The sequence below is a fragment of the Monodon monoceros genome, unplaced genomic scaffold (genome assembly GCF_005190385.1).
Source record: "Monodon monoceros isolate NGI ecotype Baffin Bay Population unplaced genomic scaffold, NGI_Narwhal_1 Super_Scaffold_9, whole genome shotgun sequence".
Lineage (NCBI taxonomy): Eukaryota > Metazoa > Chordata > Mammalia > Artiodactyla > Monodontidae > Monodon > Monodon monoceros.
In genome coordinates this window covers 38,122,612-38,148,604 of record NW_021703786.1, presented here as the reverse complement: position 1 = coordinate 38,148,604, position 25,993 = coordinate 38,122,612, and the positions used below count along the sequence as shown (strand labels likewise).

The window sequence follows — 25,993 nt, the reverse complement described above, 5'->3', positions numbered from 1 at the left end:
GGCACAGGAGAGGTTGATTAAAGGATAGAGCCGATCCTGGGCCCTTCAGGGAGGCCAGAGCTCTCTCCAATCACAGCCCAAAGGAACAGGGCCTGGGGCTGGACGCTGCCCTGCACTGGACGTGACCACTGGTAACTCTGGACCCTGGCGGCCACGCCCACCAGCTCCTGCAGCATCTCACGCGGGTCGTGTGCCTGGCCGAGCCCAGTCCAGGCGTGGGGGCCTGGCTGCCGGGGGCTCAGGAAGCACGCTCCTGTCTTACTCGTGGGAAAGTCCCCTGACCTGGGCAGGATGCTCGGAAGTGCCGTCAGCCGAGGAGTGACTGGCGTCGGCCCCACGGAGAGAACTGGGGGCTGTCTGGGCCACGGTGAGGGAGCAGATGAAGAACCTAGGCTTAGGGAGAGGAAGTCTCCTGCCCGGGATCCATGGCTGCAGGTCTGGAGCCTGCCTCCCCTCCACCACTGCAGGGGAAGTTCTTGAATCACCCAAGGCGAATGAGAATCAACTCGTCCAAACTTCTCTTTTTTACAGGGTGGAAACTGAGGCACAGGAAGGAAAGGGGCTTGGCAGGGACCCACAGGGGGCGAGGGGTAAAGCGGGGCCTGAGCGGGCTCTCCTGAGCCCCTGGGCCCTCGGGCTGGGGCTGGGGGGCAGGGAAGAGGATGCTGCTCAGTGAGATAGAACACAGGTGTGATCCTGCTTTCCCAACAAAACAGCTGATATCCAGCTTTTACATTTTTAAATTTTTGTGTCTTTTTAAATGTTTTTGTCAGCCATCCCCACAGCTGTAAAAATAGAGTTGCACAGACGCAGGCAGAGCTAAGCCGGGGGCCGGCCTGAATATTCAGCTGAAGGGTGCAGACCTCCGGTAAGCAGTGAAGCCTGATGAATTAACCAGTGTCCCTGAGCTGGGCCGGCTGCGCTTTTCCACTTCCTGTGGCTCCTTCCCAGGCCTGGGGCCAGGGGAGGGGAGCCCCTGCTGGAAGGGGAATAGGCTGGGTTTCTGGTTTCCAGGGGGAGTGGGCTTGCCTCTTCCAGGAAGCCCTCCAAGTTTTCAAGAAGTTGCTTCACCTCCTAGGAGGACCATGGAGACCAATTTTCTCTTTGTCGGTGTCTGGTTCCTTAAAGTACACCCCTTGCCATCTGGAAGCACCCCCCCCCCGCCCCAGGGGGGCTGCTCTACCCCTCCCAGGAGTTCAGGATTAAAGTAGGAACACAGGTCCCTTGGCCTCACCTAATCCTGTTTTTGTCTCTCCGTGGGGTTGGTTGGTTGATCCGAACACCTATTTATTTATCCGCCCTGCAGACACTCACCGGGCGCCGACCAGGCCCTGTGCTGGGTGCAGGTGAGGCCGAGCAAGGCAGCTGCCGACCTGGGAGACGTGTATGGTCACCCGGGGGAGCAGGTGTGGGCAGGTCACTGTCACAAGAGGCTGGTGGCCCGAGGAGCATAGCAGGCTGAGGTTGGGGCAGGTGGAGGCTGTGTCTACCTCTGTCCCTGCCCCACCCGCTCCCAATCCTGTCTACACTTGCAGCCACCCGGGCCTTCTTTCAGCCCCCCTGCCCAGGGTCTTCACATGTTATCTCTCCCCGCCGACCCCACCGACCTCCTCTGGTCCCAGTTTGAATGTCCACCTTCTCCCTTGCTTGCATGGCCCGTGCTTAGGAAGGCAGGGATGGGGCCTGGCCTCCCCAGCACGATCCTGTACCCAGAACGGGCCTGGGCACACTGATGACCCCTTCCGCCTTCTGCCCTCAGAGATCACCCCAACCTGAGTGAAGCCTGGGCTGTGGAGGCCCCGGAGGCCTGGCCGCTCTAACGAGACACAGTGTTCACGTCTGCGTCACGGGCTTGCTCTGGGGATTGACCAGGACGAAGCGTGTAGTTAGACCGCAGCGCACCGTAGGTGTACCGCGCTTGCCCTCGTGACCTCGGCCCAGGGGCCACCCTGAGGCCAGGACTCATCCATCACCTGGGACCCAGGGGTGCTGAGCAGAGGGCGTGTCAGTGTCAGAGGGAGGTGGGGCACGGGTGGAGCGGACCTGGGAAAGAGACGATGCCCTGGGAGGCCAGGGTCATGTGGACGTGGGCAGTGGGTCTGGAACCCAGGGGAGCGCCCAGGTGGCTGCAGCCCAGGGACGTGCCGCCCGCCGAGGGGAAGGGCCAGCGAGACCTACCCTGCTGTGGAAATCGGCCTAGAGTCACTGCGTCACCCGACAGTCTCGCTCCTGGGTTTTCACTGAAAAGAAGCAAGAGCAGGTGCTCCACAGAAAACTTGTATCCAGCGCTCAGAGCAGCTCTGTTCACAGCAGCCTAAAGCTAGAAACAGCCCAGGCGTCTGACCAGGATGGTGGGTAAAGTGTGGCATATCCATGCAGTGGAATGTTATTTGGTCATAAAAAGGGACGGAGTTCTGACACCTGCTGTGGCGTGGATGAACCCAGGTGAAACGAGACAGGCTCGGAAGGCCTGTTTCTGCTCCTGTGCGATGTCCAGAACAGGCAAATCCGCGGAGACGGAAAGCAGCTGGGTGGTTTCCCGGGGCTGGGGGAGGGGAGAATGGATTTGGGATGATGGAAAGGTTCTGGAACTAGAGAGTGGTGATGGTCCGATGTACCTAATGCCATGGGATTGTGCGTTTTTAGTTGGTTAAAACGGTAAATGTTACATGTATTTTACCACTATTAAAAAAAAAGACCAACCCAAGTGACACCATCTGGCCCCAGGCTGACGTCTTGGGGTCCCTCTGTTGCCTTGAAGGCTCCTGGGTGGCACTGGGCTCCACCCTCTGTCCTGGGAGTCATGTCACGGGAGGAGAGGCCGGACCATCGAGGTCAGGGCAGCCACCCATTGGCTGAAGGACCACGGGTGACTCAGAGGCCTTACTGAAACGACAGGGTTGGACTAGAGACACAATCTCTGGAGAGTCTGCCTCTTTGCTCTGAGTGTCCTGTCCTGACCCGCAGGAGCGTCAGAAGGGCCAGGGCAGTCAGTCCAGGACTTCTCACCCAAGCTCCAGGGCCCCAGGGGAGTCTGCGCCCCTTTCCCCCCATGCCTGGCTCTCGCAGTCCCTTGTTTCCAATTCTGGAAAGTATCCCAACACATGAGTCAGGGATTCTTAATGTTTTCTAGATCATAAACTTCTTAGAGGATCAAATAAAACCGCTAGACTCTCTCCCCAGAGGGGACCCAGAGCAGCTCTGAGAGCACCGCTTACGGTGATTCATGAGCTCCGTGTGGCTTAGCGATTCATAGCTGTGTTGGCACCGGATGGGCCCAAGTCCCAGCCCCGGCCCTGCTGTGACCTACTGGACCTGTGTGCACCTCAGGCTTCCCATCCTCGCAGTGGGTGTTAAGAGTGACTCGTGTAAACTGCTCGGGAGGTACCCAGTGGAGGTTGGCAAGTCCAGGCTCACCGGCGCTGCACCCTCCCCACACCGAGACCGCCACCCCCAGCCCTCACCTGCTCAGGGGGAAGATGCCCCCCTCTGCCGTCTGGGTCCCCTCTCCCAGCCTGGCTCCCCTGCCTTCCCAATGTCACCTCTTCCCGGGCCCTCTGCCGGGAGCAGTGGTTCCCACACCTGACAGTGCAATCCAACAACTCCGCTGAGCTCAGCCACTGATTCTTCCTCCTTTTTCTAAGGAGAGGGTTGTACTGTCTACAAAATAACTGGCTTTAGCTCTCCTTTTTCAATATTTCAATTTTATGACCAGTCCATCTGTGTGTATTTGAAAATAACGCAACGTCTTTTTGAACTGTTTGTATATATACAGTCCTTATGTTGCCTCTCTGATCTGTCAGTTGCCAAGGAAAACGAGTTCAAGCCTCCCTCTCTGTGAAATTGACCATTTCTCTTTATAGTTCTACCAGTTTTTGTTTTAAACATATTGAAACTATGTTGTTAGGGGCACAACTTTCCATAACCTTTATTTTGCGGGCAGGTTGCCTCTTTCAGCAGCATGAATCCAGTTTTGTCCCTTTTAAAATATTCTTCCTTTGATTTCTGTTCTGAGCCTCATGCACACTCACCGATTTCCTTTCGTTAGGACTTTTTTTAGGATGTCTTTTCCCTTCTGCTATGAAACTGTCCTGGGTCGTTATCACTTATTCATGTCTCTTGAAGATGGGATTTTGGCTTCCATCCGTGGAGATCTTTTTCCTGAATAGGCAAATTTAACACATTCACATTTATTGCAACTACAGAAATGGTTGATATTATCCCTGGTGTCACTTTTGTTTTCTATTTCCTATGCTTTGTTTTTCACTCTGTCCTAGTCATTCCTGGATTGATTTCATTTTTTCCATTTCAGATTTTCCTTCTAATAGTTTACAAGTTATATATTCTATTTCTATTTTATGGAGATTTCCCTTGACATTTCACACACATAGTGAATTTTATTCTACCAGTGCTAGACTTATTCTGAACCTACGTCCAGTGACAGCTTTAGCACACTGCCCTCTGCTCCACAGACCCCCAACCTCATTTGTTGTTAACATCTACTACGAGTTTAGTTCCAGATTGTTACTAATTCTTAAGCAGTCCACATTTCTTTAGATTTAGCAAGTTCTGTCCGTTCCTGGCTCATCATTGTTTCTTTTTTTAATTTTTTAAATTTATTTTTAGCTGTGTTGGGTCTTCGTTGCTGTGCACAGGCTTTCTCTAGTTGTAGAGAGCGGGGGCTACTCTTCGCTGCGGAGCACGGGCTTCTCGGCGCGGTGGCTTCTCTTGTTGCGGGGCATGGGCTCTAGGCGCGCAGGCTTCAGTAGTTGTGGCACACGGGCTCAGTAGTTGTGGCTCATGGGCTCTAGAGTACAGGCTCAGTAGCTGCGGCACACGGGCCCTAGAGCGCGTGGGCTTCAGTAGTTGTGGCGCATGGGCTTAGCTGCTCCGCGGCATGTGGGATCCTCCCAACCAGGGTTCGAACCCGTGTCCCCTGCATTGGCGGGCGGATTCTTAAACCCTGCACCACCAGGGAAGTCCTCATATCAATTGTTTCTTGTATTCCATTTCCTGGATTGCCTTTTCTTCTTGCTAGAGCACATCAATTGGTGATATTTTCAAAAAGGAATTGTTTTCAATGCCAGACCATCTGAGGCCTTGCTTGTCTTCAGGAAGGGTTTTTATTCTTACATTTGGCTGGGTAGAGAATTCTGAGCATGAAATTATTTTCCCTCAGAATTTGAAGACAATTACCACATTTTCTTCTTGCTTCTAGCATTTGTTACATTGTCTTGCAAGCTGTCTGGCTTTTGTCTGTAAATATTTAGAACGTAGTCACACTTCAACCCCCTGTTCCAACCCACTGGTGGCCCTGGTGGCCTCTTTGAGTCAGAGTTCTGGACATTTTCATTCTCAGCTCTGGGAAGTTTCCTCCTGCATTTTTGTCTCCTTTGGACTAGCAATGAACTGTGTTCTCCATATCTGCTAACTTTTATTTTGCGCCTTCCGTCCCTTTGTCCTTTTGTGCTGCAACCTCAGGTTCATCTTCTGGCTTGTCTATTTGCTCTGCAGCTGCATCCACGAAGCCCATTCTTTCTTTCAAGTGACCAGATTTTAATTTTCCAAATACTCTAGTTGGCCTTTCTGAGGGTCCAGTGTCCTATCACCTCTGTCTAAGGATATCAGTTATGCCTGTTCTAATTTCTTGTTCTCATCACATTAACCCCTTTCCTTGGTATCAGTTCACTTGTTCAGGTGTCTGATGCCTGTTGTTTGTACCTGAGGTTCACCCCAGCCGCACAGCCTGCCCCCAGCACGTGTGAGAGCAGAGTCACCCCTAGACAATGTCCGATGTTCTGTGCTGGGGGCCCCCCAACCCCCCGGGCGTGCCGGCCATCGGGGGCCCTGCCCATCCCTTCAGCTTGGCTCCCACGCTCCCTCCCCCCAACCCCAGATGCCTGTGTTCTCTGCTTGGCCCAGGGGTGTGTGTGTGTGTGTGTGTGTGTGTGTGTGTGTGTGTTGGGGGGTGATGGGGAAGAGGGTTCAACTCACCTGGTGGCTCCCATGGAGGTGCCCTAAATCACCATCCTGCAGGGGTCCGGGCCCCCTCGAGCCCCAGACACACCGTCCAGGGTCTCTGGCTCCTCTCACGTTTGGCAGCAGCCCCCATGCGTCAGGCTCCCTCCTTCCGTCAGGCCCAGCTGCCCCCACCTTTAAGGTGTTCCGCACAGTTGCAGGTTCACCTCCTAGAGGGGGCGGCTGTTCAGCGCGCTGGTGACCTGGGACCACGGGGGGCTTTGCTGCGAGTCGCCCACCACTGGGACCTCCTTCCTCGTGCGCCTCTGGGTTTCCCATCCCTGCCCCGAGCGGCAGCTGTGGACAGTGGGAAGGGCATGGCCGTTGGCATTTGGACCGAAATCAGGCTCAGCTTCAGTTTTCACAAAATTAAAACGAACTCATCTCACCTGGCCTCGTGGTCACGTGGGAAGATGGACGACGTGGCTCACGTCTAGCAGATGCTCCAGGAATATGGGGCCCTTCCCCCTGCTCTCGATTCTCTTTCTACTCACTTAGTGGGTACCCCCCGCCCAGGGTCTGAGTTCAGGCAGTCAGTGCCAAGGAGGTCAGAGGAGGATGGGGCCGCGGCCAGGCGGCCCTTGTTTAGGTCAGAGGCCAGGGTCTCGATTGCCACCAGGGTCCAGGAGGCCTGGGTCGTTGGGAGGTGGGGGATGAACCCTCTGCTCGCACAGGGGTGAGAGCTGGAGCCCAACCAGAGCGGCCGACGCCCCTGCCCCCCCCCGACCCTGGCCTGGGGCCAGACCCCTGGGCACCTGAGCCCTGAAAGAATATGTCAGTCTGTAAACACGTCTGAGGGCTCCCATCTGCACCTCTGGTTTGTACGGGGTCCTGTGAAGGCCGGGAGACAGGAGGCGAGGCTGGGCCACCACAGAGGAGTCTCCAGGAGTACAGGGACCCTCTAGGTCTCCCAGCACCCGGCCCTCCCCAGCTGGGCCCACATGGACCGCAGTCTCCCGCCCTGGTCTGTCCCTGGGGCCCGAACTGCCACAAGGCCTCTGCTTTCATGTACCGTCCACTCAGCTGTCAGCAGCTGGGGTCCCCTCTGTGCACAGCCCAGGCCCTGACCACAGGAGTTTCCAGAACCAGGACGATGACTCCAGGACCCGGGGCAGGGGTGGTCTGGGTGCCGGGCTCCTTCCGGCCCCGGAAGGTGAGAGCCGCCAGAGCTGGTTCTCTGGTGCCGTCCGGTGTCCATGTGTGTGAACTGCAGCTCCCGTACAGGCCGGCACCCCTGCTACCTGTCCTCCCCGGCGGCGACTCCTTGGCCGCACACCTCTCCTGGCTTCTACGTGAAAAATTCCCCGATCATTTCTGGCCTCCTTAGGCCTCAGCCTGTGGGTCCAAGCCAGCTTTGCAGAATCGAATCAATAATCTTTCTTTTAAAGTTTCATCCAAATTGCCAACAGGGCCGAGGTGTTGGCTGGGCAGGTGATTGGTCCTATTTCTGTCATTTGTCGCAGCTGTGGCCTAGTCTTCGAGGGAAGCAGCTTTGTTGAGCCTGCAGGCCTGCCCCTCTCCCCTGTGAGGCCCAGCCCCCTGGACAGGGCAGCCGTGGCACAGACCTGCCCTCGTTCCCTCGGACCGCACAGGGCTGGGGAGATGGTGGCCTGACTCCCCACAAGGAGGCTGGGGGTCGGCTGGGTGCAGAAAACCCTCCAAATGAAAATGCAAGCAAGACACAGGAGAGATGCGCCCCAGGAACTGGGAGGGGTGGTGGGCGTCTGGGGGGTGGTCAGGCACAGGCCGAGGCCGCCCGGACCCGCGCACGCTCCTGACTCGGGAGCAGGACGACGTCTCAGCCGCTTGGAGGTCGTGAGAGTGGCGGGTGCTCTGCTGGCCAGGCAGGCTGGACACGGTCCTCAGCCTGCTGACACGCAGGGTCCGACCTTGTCCCCAGTGGCCTGGGAGAAAGGGCAGGAGGGGCTGGTCCAGGGGGCTGGGAGGGAGTTTAGGGGACCTGCCCTTCCTTCCGCTTCCTTCCCCACAGTTGCCTGTGCCCCCAGTAATCGCCAGCACCCCCATCTCTCTCTCTCTCTCTCTCTCTCTCTCTCTCTCTCTCTCTCTCTCTCTCACACACACACACACACACACACACACACACACACACACACACACACGCAGGCACGCACGCGCGCCCCTGCATCCATTTCAATGGACTATGGTGCCACCTGGTGCTCGAGCCAGGACTGGCGCCCCTGGTCCCCGTCAGAGCTTCCGGAGCCCCCAGCTCTGGCCACTGGGGCTCCGGCCACCAGGCCCCACCTTGTTTCACAGAGCAAATCCACTTCCTCCACCAAGCAGCCACGCTGTGGAATAAACGTCCCTATTTCCTGCAACCTTTTCTCGCGGAAGCTGAACAACCTTGGAAATGGCTCAGAGACTTGGCTTTGCCCAGGTCACAGCAAGTCAGGGATAAACCAGGCCCCAGCCTCCAGGCTCCCAGTTCCTAGCCCCTCCTGCTGCCTCTCCCCGCCGGGCTCTAGGGGCTGAGCTCAGCCCCAGCCCTCTGTGCTGGGTGGCCCGGGCTCACCTGTGACCCTCTCTGAGCCCTGGCCTCCTGGGCTGGGTGTGGGCAGGACCAAACGTAAATACGCTGTAACTCAGACCTGCAGGTACGTGTTCATTATTCACTATAACTGATCACTTTTAATCAACAGCGAAAACGAATTCAGTCTCTTTCCACCTAAAATGGCTTCTTTGGCCTCTAATTCAGGTTCTTCCCAGGAGCATGCCCCCGCTCCCTGGGGGGGGGGCCGATGCCCCCTCTCCAGAGGGTCTCCGTGTTCATCCCTGCCTAGGGAACATCTGGACCAGGCGCTGGGTCTGCTGGGGCCTGCTCATCCATCCTCCCACGTGACCACGAGGTCAGGTAAGATGAGCTCGTTTTAATTTTTTGAAAACTGAAGCTGAAAAAGTAAAGCCTGTGTTTGATCCAAATGCCTGCAGCAGGGGCATAAGGTGCCCTCGGCCCAGCCAGACTCGGCCCCAGGGTCACTCAGCGCCTCCTTGGGGGTCGCCTGATGAGCCCCCAGCCTACGGCCTCATCCATCCTCAGCACCACCTCCACAGGCACCCAGGGACCCTGAGTCCTTTCCTCCCTGTGCCGGAGTGGGGGGACCTCGGGGGCACGACCTCGGCCTCACTGTGTGGGACCGGCCTCCCCAGCTGGCCGGAGTCTCTGCTGGAACGTCCATCCTCTTTCTCACACTTTGGAGGGGGCAGGGCACCCCCAGGGGCCTGGCCCTCGCTCACTCCAGCTGAGGCCCCTCCTGCCCTTTCCCTCTAGAGGGGACCCACCCGGCCGGCTCCTGCATCTTCATCCCATGGGCTCCTGCCCTACCTTCCCTTGGGGCCACAGGACCCATGGATTCCCCTGGATGGCGAATGGGGGCGACGGGAGTGCCCCTCCACCCCCCTCCCCACGCCTCTGCCTCGGCCTGGCGACTGAGGGCCGTGTCAGCCTGCTGCCCACCGCCACCCTCCAGCTTCCAGGATTTGTCTTCGGTTTCTGCCACAGGCCGAGTGCCTGAGTCTCATCTCCAGATGGAGGCCCAGCCCCTGAGCCCAGACTCTGCTTTGTCCTGGACAGCTGAGCCGTAGGGGGCTCCGGAGAGGGGACAGTGTTGTGTGGAGGCCCAGAGCACGGCTGTACCACCTGGCGCGCCCTTGGCCCCCCGGGTAAGTGGAAGCAGCCGCGGGAGGTGGTCGGTTACAAGGTCACGTAAAGTGCGCGTCAGCTCCCGGGACACGGTGGATGCCGAGGACACTGTCGTGGCTGGGGTTGTGACACTGGGATGGGTCCCAGCTGGGGAAACTGTGACCCAGGACAGTGAAGAAACCATCCCGAGTCTTTCTGCTCCAGACCTGGTGCCACTGCTCCTCCCAGGGGCTCTGGGCCTCGAGTCCAGAATATTTACAATATTTTCAAAGGGGTCAGTCTCCGCTCTCGACAGAGCTGAGGCATTTTGAGGCCAGTGGAGGAGGCGAGGGCCCCAGCTGACGCGTCACCCATGGGAGGGGGCCTTCCTTTTCTGCAGGTCATTAAGGGTCCAGAAGCAAAACCTGTGCTCCTCAAGTTTGAAGAAACTCACCTTCATCTAAATGAGGCAGGTGTATCCTGCTTGACAAAAAGGGAATCACAGAGCCCCACGGTCCTGCCTCACAAGGAGGGCAGTACCGGCCCATGGCCCAGCCGTCACAGCCACCACCTCTGATGCCCCCCTCTGCTCCAGGTTCCAGGCCCGTCCGGCCATCTCCTTCCCGCCCAGCTCCCTCACTGGCAGCCCTAGGGCCTCTGCAGTGCCTCCGCCACCCCTGCCAGGGCCAGGAGGGCTCTCCCTTCCTCCACCCAGATCTCCGTCAATGTCACCTGGTGGGAGGGGCCCCCTGCTCCCTGGCACCTTGAGGAAGTAGCCAGACACCTGGGCCCCTGCGGTGAGTTTTCTCTCCTTGAACTGATTGGGAGCTGCAGTGGCTGCTACCTTGGGGTGAGTGATTCCAGCTGAGCTGAACTGGCCGTTAAAACCCAGGGCAGCCATCAGCTGGAAGAGCCCAGATGCGAGGGAGGGGCTCTGGCTGGGCCTCACCCCACCCCTGCTCACACCCTGCACTGCACCAGAGGCCCGGAGCGCAGGCTGGGGGTCTCAGCATACCCCGCGGAGGTGTCTCCCTGTGGCTGAGGTCCGCCCACCAGACGTGGGGTCCCAGAGCCGACCTCAGGGCACAGGCTACGCCAGCGGTGCCAACGACACTGCCCGGGGATGGGGAGGGATGGCCCTCCCCAGGACATCTCTGCATGAAGGAAGCACCTCCCCCCCAGCCCCTCCCCAGCCCCCGCTTGAGAAACCGACAGAGCCCAAGACAGCCTAGAACAAGGTGGCCACGTCCAGGGGAGGGCACAGTTCTCATCAGGCAGAGGCTGCGGTCCCGGACGGTCCAGAGCTGGGGCATCCGGACTTGATCATTCTAAGCGGGGAGGCCTTCGGAGGGCGGGTGCAGAGGGCCCAGTGGGCAGGCTGCTGCTGGCCGCCGGCACGAGCAGGCAAAGAGCCCAGGAAGAAGGTGACACACCCCGTGGCGCGTGTGACCTGCTCTCCTGTGCCCCCGGAGTCCCAGGGTCTCGCTTCCTTCCCAGGCCACAGGCCAGGGTGGCCGGGACTCCTCCGGACACTACCCTGCTCGGGCCAGGGGCCTCCAGCCCACGTGATGCAGCCCTGATACCCTCCAGTCAGGACCCACCGGCCGCTCTGCTCACCCTTGCTCCTGCCCGACCCACCCCCGGGGCCCAAGGGACAACCAGGGGGTCCCAGGAGAGCAGCCGTGGGGAGCACAGTGGGGGCAGGAGCGGGCAAGAAAGCACGGGCCGTGGGTGGCCGGTTACAGGGGCAATTCCCGCCCGGGGACACCGCAGCCGCCAGCGCTGCCACCTGCGCCACCGTCGGGGCCCGTCCCTCCTGGCCCCATGCGGCCCCGTGGCGAGGCAGACCCACCAAGCTGCACCCCCAACCCAGGCTCTCAGCAGCGCAGGGGGACAGGTGGGCGCCCGGGGGCCAGATGCCGGAGGACCTTGGGGCGGGGACTAGAGAACAGCATTTATTGTTCACGCCTTCAGCGAACATCTAAGCCTTCGGCCCCCGGGGTGGGGGGAGCGGGAGGGGGGCAGAGCCCTCTAGCCGGTCAGAGGCGGGGCCCAGGGAGGACCCCTGGCACAGAGCCTGGCACGGCCCAGAACTCGCACCGTGTTTGCTGGATCCGGGGCAGGTCCACGGGGGAGACCCCCTGGGCGCCGGGCAGCAGGGGCCGTGGTTCAGAGCGGGGCGGTTGTCCCCACCTGCTCCTACGTCACCCTCAGACCAGGCAGCTGCTGGCCAGGGAGGGGGCTTCCCTGAGGGAGGGGAGGGCTGTCCCCTCTGAACAACGCCCCGGGCTCCTCCCTGACCGGAGACCTGAGGTCGGCCTGGCCGCCCGTGTCCTGTCCAGGGCCCTGGGCCAGCCTTGCCCCGAGGTGCGTGTAAGGCCAGGCCAGGCAACGTGCGGGGCCGGGGCTCAGCCAGCTCAGCGGGGCCGCTTGCTGTCCAGGACGGCCCTCCAGTCGTCTGCCCATGAGTGCAACCTGCGGCCGGGGGGCTGCAGCCGCATATGCCGGTTGTGACAGGCCGTGAAGAGCACGTGCTCCCAGCGGGGGTTCGGCTCGGCCCCTGGGGGGAAAGCAGCACCTCAGTCCCACGTTGGGGCCCCAGGCGATCGCACCAGCCCGGTCTCACGGGGGTTGGACGCGGGCCCCCTCGCAGCCCCAGAGCCCACAGCGGGTGCTCGGCAAACAGTGACCACGCGCTCCCTACAGCCGCGGCCTCTGCTGGAGGCTGAGCCTCAAGACACCCGCCCTCCCCGCCCCTGTGCCCAGCCATCCTGCACTGGCTGGACCAGCTCCGTCACCAGCTGTTGACCGTGGGCCCCACAAGCCCCGCAGGCTTCAGTCCCTTGGGTCCACACTGACGCCACCAGTGGTGACCTGCCCTTTGGGTATGGCCTCTCCCCTGCGGAAGAGGGTACGCCCGCCCTCCCCTACAGAAGCTGAGTGGGTCCCTGGGCCCCTCGAAGTCATGGCCTCCCCGACCCCTGCACTGTGCCCTGACTGTCCTAGGGAAACCGTGCGGTCTGGGAGGTCGGTGGCAGGCACACCTGTGGATTCTACCTTCTGAACACTGACCGGGGTAGAGATGGGCATGTTTCCCAGGCCAGCTCCAAAAACCATCAGGGAAGGAATAGTTCAAATGTTCCCACTGAGGTGTCCAAAAGCATAGGATTTAACCCTGAAACTAGTGATGGCTACCAGGAGGGGAGCGTCTGCCAGAGTACGCAGGCACAGCGAGAACAGCAGAACCAGGAGATAAAGAAACCAAATTCTGATGGAGGTTGTTTGAGCTCCTAGATTCAGCCGTGCCTGAAGCCCTCCTACCCCAGATTTTCAGTTTGATGAACCAATAAGTTTCCCCTCTCCTTTCTAGGCAAATCCAAGGTTTGTTTGTTTATTTTTTGGGAGGGGGTCGCCCATAAGCAAAAGGGACAAATACAGCTCCCAAACCACCTTCAACTAGAGAGATTAGGCTTTGCCTTTCTGCTTTAACACATGAGGTTCAGTCCAAATTACTTCTGGGAAAAAAAAGCGGGGGGGGGGGTTCTGTTGCTAAAAACAAATGCTTGGAAGCCAGAGTCCGGCCCTCATTTTGCACAAGAGCAAGACTTCAAGGTGTAAAGGGACTCACTCGAGGCCACCCAGCGAGTTACCCCAGAGGCAGGACCCACTCTTCCTGACTCCCAGTGGGGCCCCTTCCGAGGCCGGACGCGGAGAAGAATCTTGTCTCGCTCCGCGCGCGGCTTAAGGCTGGATGTGATGCCTAACACATGTCTGGTGAGTGAGGGGAGTCAGGGGCCGCAAGGCCTGGCCGCCACGCGCGCCCCTCCCCCGCTGCAGGCCACTTGCCTGTGATGTCCACGCGGTCGTCTATGAGGAGGTCGGCGGAGACCACGGTCTTGTCTCTGGTCAGCACGATCTGCTCTAGAAAGTCAGGGCCGAAGTGCTTCTCCACCCAGGCGTACTGGAACGACAGCAGGCGGGGGGAGGTGGAGCCGTGAGGGGGCACAGCCGGCTCTCCTGCAAGAGGGGCCCACCCCGGGAGACTGCCACGCTCAGGGGACGGCAGGACCGTCCCGGCCCCTCGGCCACAAAGCGGCAGAATCGTGGCTCCGAGCAGACGCCGCAGCCCCTGCGGCGAGGCTCTAGGGCAAGGAAAGGGGGACGGAGCTCCAAGGCGCATCGAAACAGCCCCTTACAGACTGGCCGTCCTCCTGTCCTACCCGGTGAATTTTCGTCCGGAGGCCACGTGAGGACTGGACCCACGACGGGAGCGGGAGAGGGTCTCAAGCAGATGGTGCCAGTGCCAGGGGCTCCTCCGACGCCCTGCTCCTGAGTGACCTAACCCAGCAGATGGAGGACCCCATGCAAGTGACCACACTGGCCAGGAAGACCCCCCATCACAAGATAACAGGGGGCCGTCAGGTTCACAAAACAGCTTCGCGAAGCTAAGTCTCCACACCGAGCTGGACTGACAGCAGACGAGCTGACCCCTGGCCCGTCCACCGGGCCAGGGCGCGGACACCCCAGGCCTCTGGCTGGGAGGAGAGGCCCTGACGGGGGCACGGCAGCCCCCGCGTGGCCAGGGGAGGTGGGGCGGCCGGGGCTCCGGTTCCAGCTCAGCTGCTCCGAGGGCCCTGTTGCACCCCGCACTGAAGCCTCACAACAGCCGCGCGGCAGGTGCGCACCCCGAAGGCTCTGAGGCGGTAAAACAAGGGGGTGACGAGGGTGGGGGGCAGGGCGCGGACGACCCGCCCGAATGCGTTCCAGGCCCACGGGGAGCCATCGGAGCTGCGTCTCCAGGCCACCCCGGGAGGAGGGCAGGCAGGCTCTGCTCCCTCTCTGCTCATCAGTTTGGAGGGTGTCCACTGAGATACCTTTAAGCTCAGAGGTTCTCTCCTCGGCCGCATCAGGTCTCCTCAGAACTTGTCCTTCCAGTGCTTTGCCTTCTCGTTTCCATGACTCCACCCAATTCTTACCTTCCCCAAGGAACCTGCCCTGGCCTCCTCCCTGGGGGACCACAGAGCCTGTGACAGAGTGATGACCGTCTCTCTTCCTGCCACACTGTCCTGAGCTCCCGAGAGCAAAGACACGGCTCTCTTAAGCCCCAGATGCCTAGTGTTGCAGCAGGTGCCCGGTAAACGTTTGCCGAATGACTGCCAACCAAAAAAGCATTCACTTTTTTATTGCAAAAGTAATGGCTAATCAAAGAAAATTTGGGAAATAAGTTACAGAAGCATCTATAGTTGGCAGAATTTCCTTCTTTCCTTTTTTTTAAAAAAAATTTACCACGTTTCAAAACGTAGTTTTTAATTAAAGTTGTATAGGCAACTTTGCGCCTAACTTATTTTTCCAGGATCCAAGAATGCAGAAAAAATAATCAACCGTGAAATTGCCCAGGCTTTCTGGTTTGAGAAAAGGGCACTGAGGTTCCTTCTTTCTTGCCGGGTGCGGGTCTTTGGGCCGGAGAGAAGACACAGGGGTGACGTTTACTGCTAGCAAGGTGATGAATGCCGCCTTCTGCATCCTTCCTACAACCCAGGGAGGCGTCAGCACAACCGCACTGGTTATGAGACGGAGGCCCTGAGAGGCTGGGTGGGGGGGTCTGAGGCCCAGAGCTCTCGTCTGACTCCCGGGCCCGGCCAGGGTGGGGGCCAGGGTCCGAGGGCACCGCTGTGGGGGCAGGGCTGCGGAGGGAAGGTGGCTCGTTGTCCACCCAATCGTAAGTCTGGTCCCTGAAGACACTTGGGCAGGAAACAGTTCGGCCTGGCGAACACAGAGCCATCCATCCGAGGTAAAGTGGTGGTGTTATTCCCGAACCAGAATCTGTCAAGACGACCCAAACCGAATCCGAACCACATGCAGCAAAAGATTTACTAGACAGACTTTCGAGGGAGGAGGGCTTTCCATGGCCTCAGGGAAGAGCAGCATTTGGTGGCACAGCTGCCGCAGACACAACTAAAGGCTTTAAAGTGGGGCCAGCGGGACATGTCCCGCACCCCCGGGGGTGTGCGTGTGGAGCCGAAATGCACGGGCAGCTCCGAGGCTATGTCAGCATTTCTCCCCAGATGGCCATGGAGACAGAGGTGTGCTTGAAAACAAGCACCAGCAGGAAGCAGGCTTGCTGAGGTACCGAGGGGTAAGAAGCGTGGTGCTTCCAGCCCCGGAGGGAGGGGCGGACGTGGGACAAGGACGTCGGTACCCCGGGGACAGACACACCAGGTCAGAGCCATCTGGAGCTCAGAGGGGAGTGCTGGGTTGAGGCTGCACGGGCGGGATGGTCGGCATGGAGATGATACTTGAACCCCGGGGGAGGGATGAGGACCCCGAGGGCCGGACAGCCAGCCCCGCCTCCACCGCAGCCCTGGCTGAAACAGCTGCCCCAGCCCAGCGGTTCTCAAACACGGCGCACCTGGGGGCTTGTGGAAACACGCTGGCTACTCCCAGAGCTTCTGCTGGGGGTCTCACGAGGGGCCGGACGATGCCCACTTCTGGCCCACTTCTAGCGTGCAGGGGATGCTGAGCCTCCAGTTCACTACTCTGCTGGGGACTGGACACGCCTCCAGGCCCAAGCCCACCCCCGCTGACCAAGCCGAGTCACTCGCCCCCCGAGGTGAGCTGAACTCACGGTCCTGGCGGGTTGAGAGGCGTGCTGAGCACGAGGCACATGGTGGAGGCCAGCGCCCGCGACACCCCGATGAGGGCGCATCCCTTCCGTGTGAAGTGCAGGAGGCGCCGAACGTTGGCTGACCGTGTGTGTTTGCTTCTCTCATGGAGCCGGGCGAGGAGAGGTCCCGAGAGGACACGCTGGACCCCTGCCGAGGTCGGCCCCCGAGCGGGGGGTCTGGGCCCCGAGACCCACCTTCCCAGACTTGGGAAGCTCCTTGGCTTCCTCGGGGCAGGAGCATCCCTGGGCCCACCTCTGGTGTGAACCCACCCCCAGGGCACAGACCATCCCTCTGGGTTTGGCAACCCTGCAAGTTCCCAATCTCCAGAGAAGTCTCAGTTTTATGTCATTCTACCTACTTTCAATAAAGATGACGAAGTGAGTATGTAGCAAAGTGCAGTTTCACTGTTTCACCTTTGTGAGGCTTTTCGTGCCCAAATACTTGGTTTGGGTGGCCTCCAGCCCCTCCCCGACCCGCATCCTCTCCTCGTCCCATCCTTCACGTCGATGCTGCACCAACGGGGACGGTCACCTTCCCACAGAACCCGGTGCCTCGCCAGGTCCACCCAGAGGGCGCAGCAGAATTTCAGGCTCTGCTGGGAGGAGGCCCTGGCCCAGACCCGGGAGGCTGGACGGGAGGAGGGGCAGCCCCGGCAGGCGGCGGCCATGGATGCGGGTCCAAGCCCTTCCCTGGGACACGGGGCAAAGCGAGAAGAGGCCCAACCCCAGGCATCTTACCTTCTCGAAGGGACAGTACTTGTACATCTTGGTGGGGCTGGTGCAGATGAAGACGTCCGTGCTGAGGGAGAGGCGGAGGGTGAGGCTGGGCGCCGGCGTCCCCCTGCCCGAGCCCGGCCCCCGATGGCCAGCGATGCCCTGTCCCCCCGGCCCCGGCCACCGCGTGTGACCCCAGCCCCGGCCCGACACCAGCTCAGGGCCGGGCAAACCACAGGGCAGCCCCGTGCAGCCAGCCGTGCAGGTTGGCAGAGCTGAGGAACGGCCGTCCCTGGGACGTGACAGGAAATGCCGAGAAATGGCGAGTACCAGCCTGCGAGGAAGGCATTACAGGACCAGAGCCAGCTACTCAAGGGACGTACATCAGGGCCTCACACGGCGCAGAGGGAGGAAACCTACAAGCCGAGCCGGAGTCTCTAGGTCAAGGGTGCGGCCGGGCGGCTCGGGCTTCGCGCACTCCTGTGGACCCTGGCGGACCCTCACGGTCTGTGCTGCGCCAGCTCCTCCCGCGGCCCCGGGCCCGGCGCCCGCCAACAGTGCCAGCTGGTCCCCTTCCTCATCAAGCTGGCACCTGCCCCCGGAGCGGCATCTACTGTCTCATCGGGCCAAGCCCACGGGGGATGGGCAGTCCCGAGAGGCCTGCGTCTGACTGAGGCCCCGGGCAGAGGGCGTGGCGTCCCGGGCACCCTGGGTCTCCGCCTGCTTCCCATCTCCGTGGATTTGCCTGTTCTGGACATCTCATGTTAACGGAACCCCACGGTACATGGTCTCTTGTGACTGGCTTCTTTCATTCAGGGTCATGTTTTCAAGGGCACTGGAACTGTGGGCCTTTTTACTGCCCAGTAACGTCCCTCGTATAGATGCTCCACGTTCAGTTTACGTGCTACCACGGATGGACAGTGGGGCTGCTTCCACCCGGGAACTGTGGCGCTGGGGGCACCCGTGCGCAGGGTCCGTGTGGACCTGTGTCCCCGTTTCTCTCGGGTGCGACTGCTGGGTTACAGGCGGCTCTGTATCCAACATCCTGAGGATGCGGTTTCCAAGGCAGCTGCGCCGGTTACAATCCCACCACCAGCGATAAGGATTCCCAGCTCTCTCCATCCTTGGCTACACCCACGATCGTCCATCTTTTTTACGACAGTCGTTCTAGTGGTGCAGAGCGGCTTTTTACTGTGGTTCTGACTTATTTCCCTAAGGACGAACGATGTTGAGGCAAACTTTCACGCACTTAATTGCCATCTGTAGCTCTTCTTTGGAGAAATGCCAAGGAAATGCCAAACTCAGAGCCCGAGCCCATGTTTTTTAAAACCTGAGTTAGATGGCACCCTTCTCTCTTCAACCTCTTCCTCCACATCCCACCTGCCCCACACTCACTGAAACCTCACCCTCCTGGTCTCATTTGCTACCCAAGTCAGCAAACCCCTTCCCCTCCCAGGGCCTGTACCCTTGCTCCCCGCCGCCCTTCACTACTCATTCCGATCCTACAGGTCTGACGTCAGATATCACCCCTTGGAGGAGCATCTGCACCTGAACTAGCCCCTCCCCGGTGACCTCTAACACGTCACCTTGCTCATTTCCTGCACAAAGCACAAGGCACAGAGCCGTCCACTTGATTAGCCATCCGCTAGACCCCTCTCTCAGCCCAAACTCTGGCCAAGGACTGACCGTCAGAATCGCCCACCCGCTAAGCGCCAAAGTGGAAGTAAAGCACCAGTGGTGTGGTCTCAACCTGGACATCTCAGACTGGAATTTCTGCAAATGTGTTAATAGGGCAGCTGTGAAAAAGTGCTCTGGGCCAGAACCCACGAGAAGAAAGCTGCCTCCCTGGAACTTCCCTGGTGGTACAGTGGTTAGGAATCCACCTGCCAATGCGGGGGACACAGGTTCGAGCCCTGATCCGGGAAGATCCCACATGCCGCCGAGCAACTAAGTCCGTGAGCCACAACTACTGAGCCCATGCGCCACAACTACTGAAGCCCACGCGCCTAGAGCCCGTGCTCCCCGAAAGCTACCTCAGTGAGAAGCCCGCGCACCGCAACAAAAGAGTAGCCCCCACTCGCCGCAACTAGAGAAAGGCCGCGCACAGCAACAAAGACCCAATGCAGCCAAAAATAAAAATAAATTTAAAAATAAAAAATAAAGCAAGCTTCCTCCTCTGCCGCGCCCTGAAGAATCTCAATGCATGTCCACAAACTAAAAGCTCTGAGAAGTCCCACAGGAAAGACACCGCTCATCGATGTTTCCCATGCTGCTTTGGTCAAAGAACACTCTTCTTGGGACTTCCCTGGTGGTCCAGTGGTTAAGACTCCACACTCCCAATGCAGGGGGCCCGGGTTCGATCCCTGGTCAGGGAACTAAGATCCCACATGCTGCAACTAAGACCCGGTGCAGCCAAAATAAATACATAATAAATAAATAAATATTAAAAAAAAAAAAGAACACCCTTCTGTTGCACACCTATTCAGTCCTGCAGAATAGTAACAGTGGCAGCTAACATTTACACTGCACACATTTTACAGATGAAGAAACTGAAAGTTTAGAGACTTGCTGAGGGTTCGATTCTGGAGAAGCGGTCTAACTCCAGTTCAGACTGAGACTTAACCACCGTGCAATCCAGGTCCCCAGAATACAGTTGGTTAACGTGGTCCAGGAAATGAGGATCCAGACAAGAACAGAGGTTTTAAAAGCTTCGGTGCAAAAATACACATTCTTTGCCTCGCCAGGCTCTTGCTACAGGTGGAAGAAGTTATAGTACATTATTCTGGTGTAGATCAGGTTCAAATCATAAACCAGAGTAGTAAATCCTAACATCTGTGGCCTAACTTTTAACAAGGAAGCCAAGACCATTCAACAGAGGAAAGAAGAGTCTTTTCAACAATTGGATTTTCCACACGACAAAGAAGGAAGTGGGACCCCCTTCCTCACACCATATGCAAAAATTAAAATGGATCAAAGACCTAAATATAAGAGCTTAAACTATAAAACCCTTAGAAGAAAACATAGGAGCAAATCTTTGTGACCTTGGATTAGGCAAAGGATCCTTACATACGGCACCAAAGACACAAACGACAAAAGAAAAAAATAAATAAATTGAATTATATCAAAATAAAAACTTCGGGTTTCAAAGGACACCACCCAGAAAGTGAAACAACAACCCACAGAATGAGAGAATATATCTGCAAGTCACATATCTCACAAGGGACTTGTTATCCAGAATATACACAGCAGGCTTATGAGTTAACAATAACAAAAGAAGACAAATAAATTGAAAAAAAATTAGCAAAGGATTTGAATAACCATTTATCCAAAAAAGATATACAAATAGCTAATACGCACACCAAAAGATGCTTAACACCATTCGTCTTCAGAGAAATGCAAATTAAACCCACAATGAGATACCACTTCACACCCACTAGAATGGCTGGAATCAAAAAGACCATAGCGGGTTTCCCTGGTGGCGCAGTGGTGGAGAGTCCGCCTGCCGATGCAGGGGATGCGGGTTCGTGCCCCGGTTTGGGAAGATCCCACATGCCGCGGAGCGGCTGGGCCCGTGAGCCGTGGCCGCTAGGCCTGCACGTCCGGACCCTGTGCTCCGCAACGGGAGAGGCCACAACAGTGAGAGGCCCGCGTACCGCAAAAAAAAAGAAAAAAAAAGACCACAGCAAGTGCTGGGGAGGAGAAGTTGGATCCCTCAGACGTTGCTGCTGGGAACGTAAAATGGTGCGGCTGCTCTGAAGGTAGTTTGGATTCAGCGTATGACCCATCAGTCCCCCTCCCTGGTGCACGTCTAAGAGAAATAAAAACATGCGACCACAAAAACACTTGTACGTGAATGTTCACAGCAGTGTTATTCTTCATATCTAAAAAGAAGAAACACCCAAGATCTATCAACTAAGGAACGGATGGACAGAACGTAGCATATCCACACAACGGAGAATCACTCAGCAGTGAAAAGGCATGAAGTTGCGATCCACTTGGCGGCACACGTGAAACCGGAAACATCATACTGAGGGAGAGAAGCCAGTCACAGGAGGCGAGGTATCGTAAGAAACGTATGTGAAACGTCCAGACTAGGCAAATCCAGAGACAGCAAAGCCAACTGCCGAGGGCTGCGGGCAGAGAGCAGGGATGCGCAGTGACTGTTAATGTGCTGAAGTTGACTATGGGACTGTTTGGACATCTCTGTGAACCCGCTAAAAACCATGCGGGTGTAGAGTATGTGGATTGTACCTCAATAAGGCTATTTCCTTTTTTAAGGTCTTCAGGGGAGCGCTGTAAGTGCCACCGAATTTCGATGGGCGGTGGGCACTGGTTCCGGGGCGGGGGCCTCAGCTCACAGGACCAGGTAGACGTTTCCCTCATCCTCTTGCTGTCGCTCCCCCCACCCCATCTCCCAGGTCTCCCCATCGTACCCCTTCACACACCTGGCTCTCTGTGTTCAGCACTGATCCCAGTTCGTGGTTGTCTTCCCGGATGTGATGCTCTATTTAACACCTGCTCTCTGGCTAGACTGTAAGCTCCAGGAGAGCAGGGAATGCGCTTTGTTCGCTTGTGACCCGCTGGTGCCCAGAGGCATCTGACAGTCAGTTCTCAGTTATTTGCTGAATAAATGAACCCTGAACACTCAGCGAACCCCGTCAAATTAGACTCGACATTCTCCCAAGTTACTGGATGGAAGCATCTTAACAGCCTACAGACTTGCCCCGTGAGGATGGACCGCGCAGGCCCGTGCAGGGTGAGGAACGAGAAGCAGAGGTGACGTGATGCGGGAAGGGGTGCAGACCCTGGGCCGAGACAAACTCACCTCTCCAGGTTGGCCATCTGCTTCACAGCCTCCACAGCGCCTGGCAGAGGCTCGAGGTCAAAGAAGAAATTCTCCGACTCCCAGATGCTGATCGCCTTCTCCTGAGAAGGGGAGAAGTGCAGGTGATGCCCCAGGTCCTCAGCACCCTGCGTGCCCACACCCCGAGGACGCAGCTCCCAGGGGAGGAAGGGTGGGAGCTGGCACTGGCGTGTGTTCCGGCCCCTTTGCAGGAGGGATCCAGCTTCTGTGAGGATCCAACGGGGACCAGCTATGGTGCTGGGGCTGTGGATTCTGAAGCCAGCGCTGCTACAGGCCCTGCTGGAGCTGGCGGGGACAGAAGGTTGGCCCCCAGGAACCACACGTTTGCCTGATTCTAAAGGCCTGAGGCCCCCTGGAGGCAGCGAGGGTGGGCTGGGTCCTGTCAGGGCGCTGGAATCTCACTTTCAACTGCTGGAGGAGCTCAGGCCCTTCAGAGCACCGCCGTGCCACGAGGGATGGGGGCGCGGGCAGAAGGCCGACCGAGCAGAGCTCCAGGCTCCGCACCACATTGGCAGAACAGCTCTTTATCTGAGCTACACGTTGGCATGACAATAAAATACTTCATTAAAACACACACACACACACACACACACACAACTATTCTGCTGCTTTTAAAGTTTAAAAGCCCCCCATCCAGACCCTCATAAACATGTGAGAAAACCAAGGCTCAGAATGGGGAAGGGATTGACTTAATGTCACACAGCAAAACGGTGGCTCCCAACCGCCCGGCTAGGAGTGTCTGTCTTATGCTGCTGGCCAAATTCAAGTCTGTAGTATGTCACCCCCTTCCAGGGCCAGGAAAAGGGGAAAGTGACAACCCCCAGCCTCTGAGAAGCAGGAAACCATGTCCCATGTGTGCAATGCAGGAAGCGTTCCCCCACCCGCTGTCAGAACACCACCCCCGAAAAAACGCCACCACGGCGACCTACGGGGAGTACACGGAGGTCACACGGGCAATACTGTTGTCAACTACATGGGCTTAAGCCCATCAGTGCTTATTGCTCATACATGCCCTCCCTTGTCTGAGCCTCACATCCCACAGGCAGCAAGAGCTGCCATCCCCAATCTACAGATGAGGAAACTGGGCTTCACTGAAGCTTTTATTCAAGGCCACTTCAGGGTGATACTGTCAGAACTTGAACTTGGGGCTTCTGACTCAAAGGGAAGCAGTGTGAGTGGTGGAAAGCAGGCTGTGGCCCAGGGCTAACCATTTCCCCTCAGCACCCCAGCTTACCTCCCTCCCCCTCAACTTTCCCTGAAACCCTGGTCAAGGGACTTCCTTTCTCTGAGGCCCGTTCAACTGCCCTAACAGTGTAAGATTCTAAGTCAGTGAAAACGAGCTATGCCTTCCCCTCCGCCCTGCTCACTCCTCCGCAAGCGAGGCTCAAAGGAAACACAGAAAGACCCACATTTTGTAAAGCAGGGATGCCTCCGTGTGGAAGCCAGGGGCTTGACAGGGAGGCTTTAACGCAGATGCTGGGCCAGCTCGGCCAAGGGGAGACCAGGGAGGTCCTGCTATGAGCTGTGCCTGGGGATAAAGGTCATGTGTGCGTCTATTAAAGCCCCAGTGCCTGCAATGTTCCCAGGAGCGGCAGTGCACAGTGAGCTCTCGGAGCACCCCTCCTCGGTGCCCGAGTTCTGCTCCCAGGCCTTGTTCTTGGAAGACAGTAACGCATTCCCCTAGACCCGGAGTCTGCACATTGGCACAATGGACTAGAAGAGCCACTGTCCTTGGAGAGCTGCGGGGGTGGGCGACCTAACGGCAGTGGCATCTGTGGGACCTGGACCTGAGGGAGCCGCCAACTGAGGTCTGCACCTTCAGCCGGGCCTGGGCACTGGCGGGAGGACCCATACTTGGTGCTGGACGAACGCTCCAGGGAAGGGTAACCGGCCCCGCAGAGACCCCCTCCTCTTAGCCAGGACCTGGACCTTGGAGGGTGAAAATTGTGCCGTAAGACCTTGCCCTTTCTTGTCAGAACAGAGAATAACATTTGCTTGGTGGAGATTTACAGGAACATCATTACCTGACCATGACCTGACCTCAAGAACAGAGGATCTAACACCAAGAAGTCTGCAGCAACTAACCACGCCCCTCCCTCACCTTTCCTAGAAAAAGGCTTTGCTGAAAGCTTTTGGGAAGTTTGGGGTTTTTAAGGCATGAGCCATCCATCTCCTTGCATGGCCCTGCAGTAGACCTTTCTCTGTTTCAAACTCTGACATTTTGGTATTGTTTGGCCTCTCTGTGCATCGGGCACACGGACTTCCATTTCAGTAACAGGCTTAGTGGCATCATAGTAACACGGTCCTGGGAGGAAAGGAAGAACCCAGACGGCAACGCTGAGTGCCGTCTATGAATGAAGACACACACAGGGCAGGGGAGAACATTACTGGGCCTGCAAAAATTACTAGGGCATTTCCTCCGGTTTAAAGTTTTTAATGAGGTATCGGGAGTGGGAGAGGACGGCACCCCAGCCTCAGGGGAAAGCTGCCTTCTGAAGCGCCTGGTGTTAATGAAAAGAAATGGCGCTTCATTTCCTTTTGAACACCCACCCGCCCACAAACCAAATTACTGTCCAGATGCCTTTTGTAAATCAAAGAACTGGCACTTGTTAGAGGAGGACAGAGGACAGGACTGAATGACCTTGCCAAGCGGACAGACAACTCAGATCCAGGCTGACCCTTCTTGGCTGTGACATGGGACAGGTTTCCTCACCTCACAAGGGAGAAAATAATGTCTGCCTCACAGAGGAGGGAATGCAGCAACCTGGGGTTACAAAATAGGTTCTAAAATCATCATCAATTCCCCCTGGCAGCCACCTTAGGTGGCCAGTTGAGGGACAGCAGAAAACATTAGGTCTCTAAGTTGGTCCATGGCAAGATCCCGTACCTTTCACCAAGTAGTTTAAATGGACAAACCAAGCGATCTAAGAACGTTCCTGGTGTCAGAGCTCAGGTGCTCAGCTGGGCGGGCTGGGGCAGGGGATAAGCCAAGGAATAGATCCGGACCCACCATGGCTCCCTGTGTGCCGTCCAGGAAGACTTGCAACCTCAATGCTACTGGGAACCACACTTTGGTGGAAAAGGGAAAAAAAGAATGGATGGTAAAGATGCTCATCAAATTCAGGTAGAGGAAGAAACGGGAATGTGACTTCAGGCCAAAATTAAAAAGTCACTTGAAGATAGGGAGTTAGGTATATTATGCCTTATGAGCTCCTGAATTTTGAGAAGCCCTCGATGACAGCCAAGAGCTATCGAACGCAGAGGCCCCTAGGACCCGGTGCTACGGGTGGCGACTCCCAGGGCCACGCGCGCCCGGGGCGGGGATGCTCACGCTCAGCCCGGGCTGCAGGCGGTCGTACTGCTCCGACACCCAGAAGCCGCGCCGGTCCTCCAGCGCGATGAAGGGCTGGTCGGGGAAGCGCGCGCGGAACTTCCTGAGGAAGCCGCCCTCGAAGTCGGCCAGCACGCCGTCCATGTCTACCAGCACCCGCAGGGCGCGGCCGGCAGGCCCGCCCGACGCCCAGCGCAGCCCAGCGGGCCCCGCAGGCACCGCTGCGCCGCGGGGCCTCCGCGCGCACCAGCCGCGCAGCCGGATCATGGCCCCTGGCGGGCGCTCGCCGGGAACACCGGGGCCATGTCCGCGGGAGGAGACACTGCGGACAGGGGAGCGGGCGTCGGGGTCGCGGGATGCGGGGGGCGCGCGCGGGGCCGGGGACGCGCGGGATGCGGGGGGCGCGCGGGGCTCGGGGCGCGTGGGGCGCGCGGGGCGAGCGGGAAACGAGCGCGCAGGCTCAAGCCCCAGAGCGAGGCTGCGGCCTCGCCGCCCTTAAAGGGACCCGCGCTGGCGGAGGCGGGCCCGAGGGGCGTGGCCTGGAGGACAGCCCTGGGCGCTGGGCTGTCCCCGGGGCGTCCGCACTCCCCGGATCTCCACTGGCACCTTCTCCCGGGATCCTGCGCCTGGGCTCCCTCCTCCCAGTGCCGCAGGAGCAGGCCTGTGTCTCGGAGACGTTCACTGAGCCCCTAGAGCGTCGCGCAGTGGACCACGTGGACGAGGTCCTGCCACCCTGGGACTCACATTTTAGAAGGGGAGAGG

General features: G+C 58.2%; 1 protein-coding gene across 5 annotated transcripts; it reads right to left on the bottom strand.

Annotated features, from left to right (window-relative positions):
* Nucleotides 1-11,614: 11,614 nt before the first annotated feature.
* On the bottom strand, nt 11,615-25,580 carry NT5M (5',3'-nucleotidase, mitochondrial). Of its 5 annotated transcripts, XR_003792120.1 has the most exons (6): nt 25,232-25,580; nt 21,862-21,962; nt 17,061-17,121; nt 13,879-13,996; nt 13,505-13,619; nt 11,615-12,218 (listed from the first exon to the last, which is right to left on the bottom strand). XR_003792120.1 is itself a non-coding variant. In XM_029213419.1 (5 exons), exons 1-5 carry the CDS (start codon nt 25,496-25,498, stop codon nt 12,076-12,078), a joined length of 687 nt encoding a protein of 228 aa, XP_029069252.1. In that variant the 5' UTR covers nt 25,499-25,580; the 3' UTR covers nt 11,615-12,075. The 5 variants fall into 5 exon arrangements, 1 of the variants encoding a protein (XP_029069252.1); XM_029213419.1 differs by lacking the exon at nt 13,879-13,996; XR_003792118.1 differs by lacking the exon at nt 11,615-12,218 and having other exon boundaries at nt 13,512-13,619; nt 13,879-15,186; nt 16,284-17,121.
* Nucleotides 25,581-25,993: the final 413 nt, after the last annotated feature.

Bases quoted from the DNA above. Each gene is read 5' to 3' on its own strand.
- NT5M (XM_029213419.1), bottom strand. From the start codon at position 25,498: ATGATCCGGCTGCGCGGCTGGTGCGCGCGGAGGCCCCGCGGCGCAGCG. The intron at 21,963-25,231 runs GTGAGCATCCCC...TCCCCTTCTCAG, and splicing joins GCCTGCAGCCCGGGCTGAGC to GAGAAGGCGATCAGCATCTG. The intron at 12,219-13,504 runs GCAAGTGGCCTG...CTTTCCCCCCAG, and splicing joins CGACCGCGTGGACATCACAG to GGGCCGAGCCGAACCCCCGC.